General features: G+C 43.8%; 1 protein-coding gene across 1 annotated transcript; it reads left to right on the top strand.

Moving 5' to 3' along the window:
• The first annotated feature begins 483 nt into the window (after nt 1-483).
• On the top strand, nt 484-1,384 carry LOC108605062 (cuticle protein 16.5). The gene is made up of 2 exons (XM_033294445.1): nt 484-548; nt 692-1,384. The coding sequence occupies exons 1-2, from the start codon at nt 546-548 to the stop codon at nt 1,268-1,270; spliced, it is 582 nt and encodes a 193-aa protein (XP_033150336.1). The 5' UTR covers nt 484-545; the 3' UTR covers nt 1,271-1,384.
• The last annotated feature ends 536 nt before the right edge of the window (nt 1,385-1,920 follow it).

Raw genomic sequence — 1,920 nt, forward strand, 5'->3', positions numbered from 1 at the left:
ATAGTTGGGTAACCTTCAAAAGCTTTAAAGACGGGCGTGCGCTTCGTTTTTATTAGGCCAGACTTCTAAACTGACTTTATGGGCCCTAAACAGGCTATAATATATATATTATACAAATACATATACTTAGTATATGTTATTATACATCTATTTAAATGATCAGTTTGCTTACCTTAGCCCAAACATCCGTGGCGGAAAAATATTTTTGTAAATGTTTTCAAAACTTGTTTAAGCGTGTGGGCTTTTTTCTGACGTACGTCTCTACACACACACACACACACACACACACACACGCACACACACAGTGAATAACTAAGACACGTGTGTGTGTTTTAAGTGGAAGCTGCAGACGATCGTTGCCTGTTGCCGCCGCCGCCGCTGCTGCTGCTTCTTCTTCTTCTTTGCTTCAGCTGTGGTGCTGCAAGCTGAAACTGATTTGTTAATTTTTGCTATAAAATGCCGGCTCGCTTTAGGGATCAGCATCAGTTTCAGCGTCTAGCTCGTCCAGCACAGTCGTAGCCGTAACTCCAGCCATAAAAATCAACATGGTTAGTACGCGTTAACAACAATAATTAATATTTAAACAATTTAATTTTTTTGAGTGTTTTTTTTTTTTGTTGTTTTGTGGTTTTGTGCTCTTTGGAGTGCTCAAGTTAAAGTGTGTCGTGTCTAATCGCCTCGTTATTTGCAGAAATTCCTCATTGTGTTCGCTCTCTTCGCCTGCGCGGCCGCCGATGTCAGCCACCTGACCAGCTACCTGCCCCCCGTGCACAGCCACAGGCCCAGCAACGAGTACCTGCCCCCAGTGCAGCAATACACCAGCTCCTACTCCGCCCCCAGCATCAGCACCAGCTACGTCGCCCCCTCGGCTAGCTACTCCGCACCCGCTGTCCAGCAGACCTACACCGCTCCCTCGGTCAGCTACTCCGCCCCCACTAACGAGTACCTGCCCCCAGTGCAGACCCAGACCTACACCGCTCCCTCGGTGAGCTACTCTGCCCCCGCTGTCCACTACACCGCCCCGGCCGTGTCCTACTCCGCACCCGCTGTCCAGTACTCCGCTCCTTCGGTCAGCTACTCCGCTCCCGCTGTCCAGCACACCTACTCCGCCCCCAGCATCAGCACCGCCACTAGCTACGTCGCCCCCTCGGCTGGCATTTCCTCAGCTAGCTACACCGTCCCCGCGGTCAGCTACTCCGCCCCAGCTGTCCACAACGTCGATGTTGGCACCCAGTACGCCTCCAACGGTGGCTACGTCTACAGGAAGTAAGATGCCTGCAAACTGTTCAAGCTCTAACACTTACGCTATACTCATATAGTTTTTGTTCTTTTTTTTTACTTTTGTATTTTTTTATGATTATTAAAATGCAACAAAATCCCAAACATTAAACACAAACTTGTTTTTTTTTTTTATTTTAGTTTTATTGGGGAGCTAATCTGAGGTTTATAACCCAGCTGAAAAAAAGTGAACAAGCTAAATAAAAATCTAAAGGGTTTAGCAAATGCAGCAACCAAAGCCAAGCCAATTCGCCAAGCTTTTAAGCTGTTTGAGCAGCTTTTGTAGAGCTTTTAAGTGTGCAATTTGAAATATAATTACAAATTGAGGGGGTTGTACATTTCATGCTTAGAACCCAAGCCAACAAGATTCAAAATAAACTTAATACAATATTTTACTAAGCATCGATTTGATTGAAGCTGCTGAGCTTGGCTTTAAGTTCAAATTTTACTTGTATGCAAAATGTTCTTATTTCACGCTATTTTACAAATATATTCAAATTGGTAAAACTCAGTAATTATAATTGGTACAAAAATTCCAGAATATTTTTAAAGAATGCCAATTTTCAAATTCAATAAAATTGGAGAATGAATGGGAAAAGCAAGCTGAATCTTTAAAGGGTATAGAAATAGAAATACGCATAA

Source organism: Drosophila busckii, chromosome X (genome assembly GCF_011750605.1).
Source record: "Drosophila busckii strain San Diego stock center, stock number 13000-0081.31 chromosome X, ASM1175060v1, whole genome shotgun sequence".
Lineage (NCBI taxonomy): Eukaryota > Metazoa > Arthropoda > Insecta > Diptera > Drosophilidae > Drosophila > Drosophila busckii.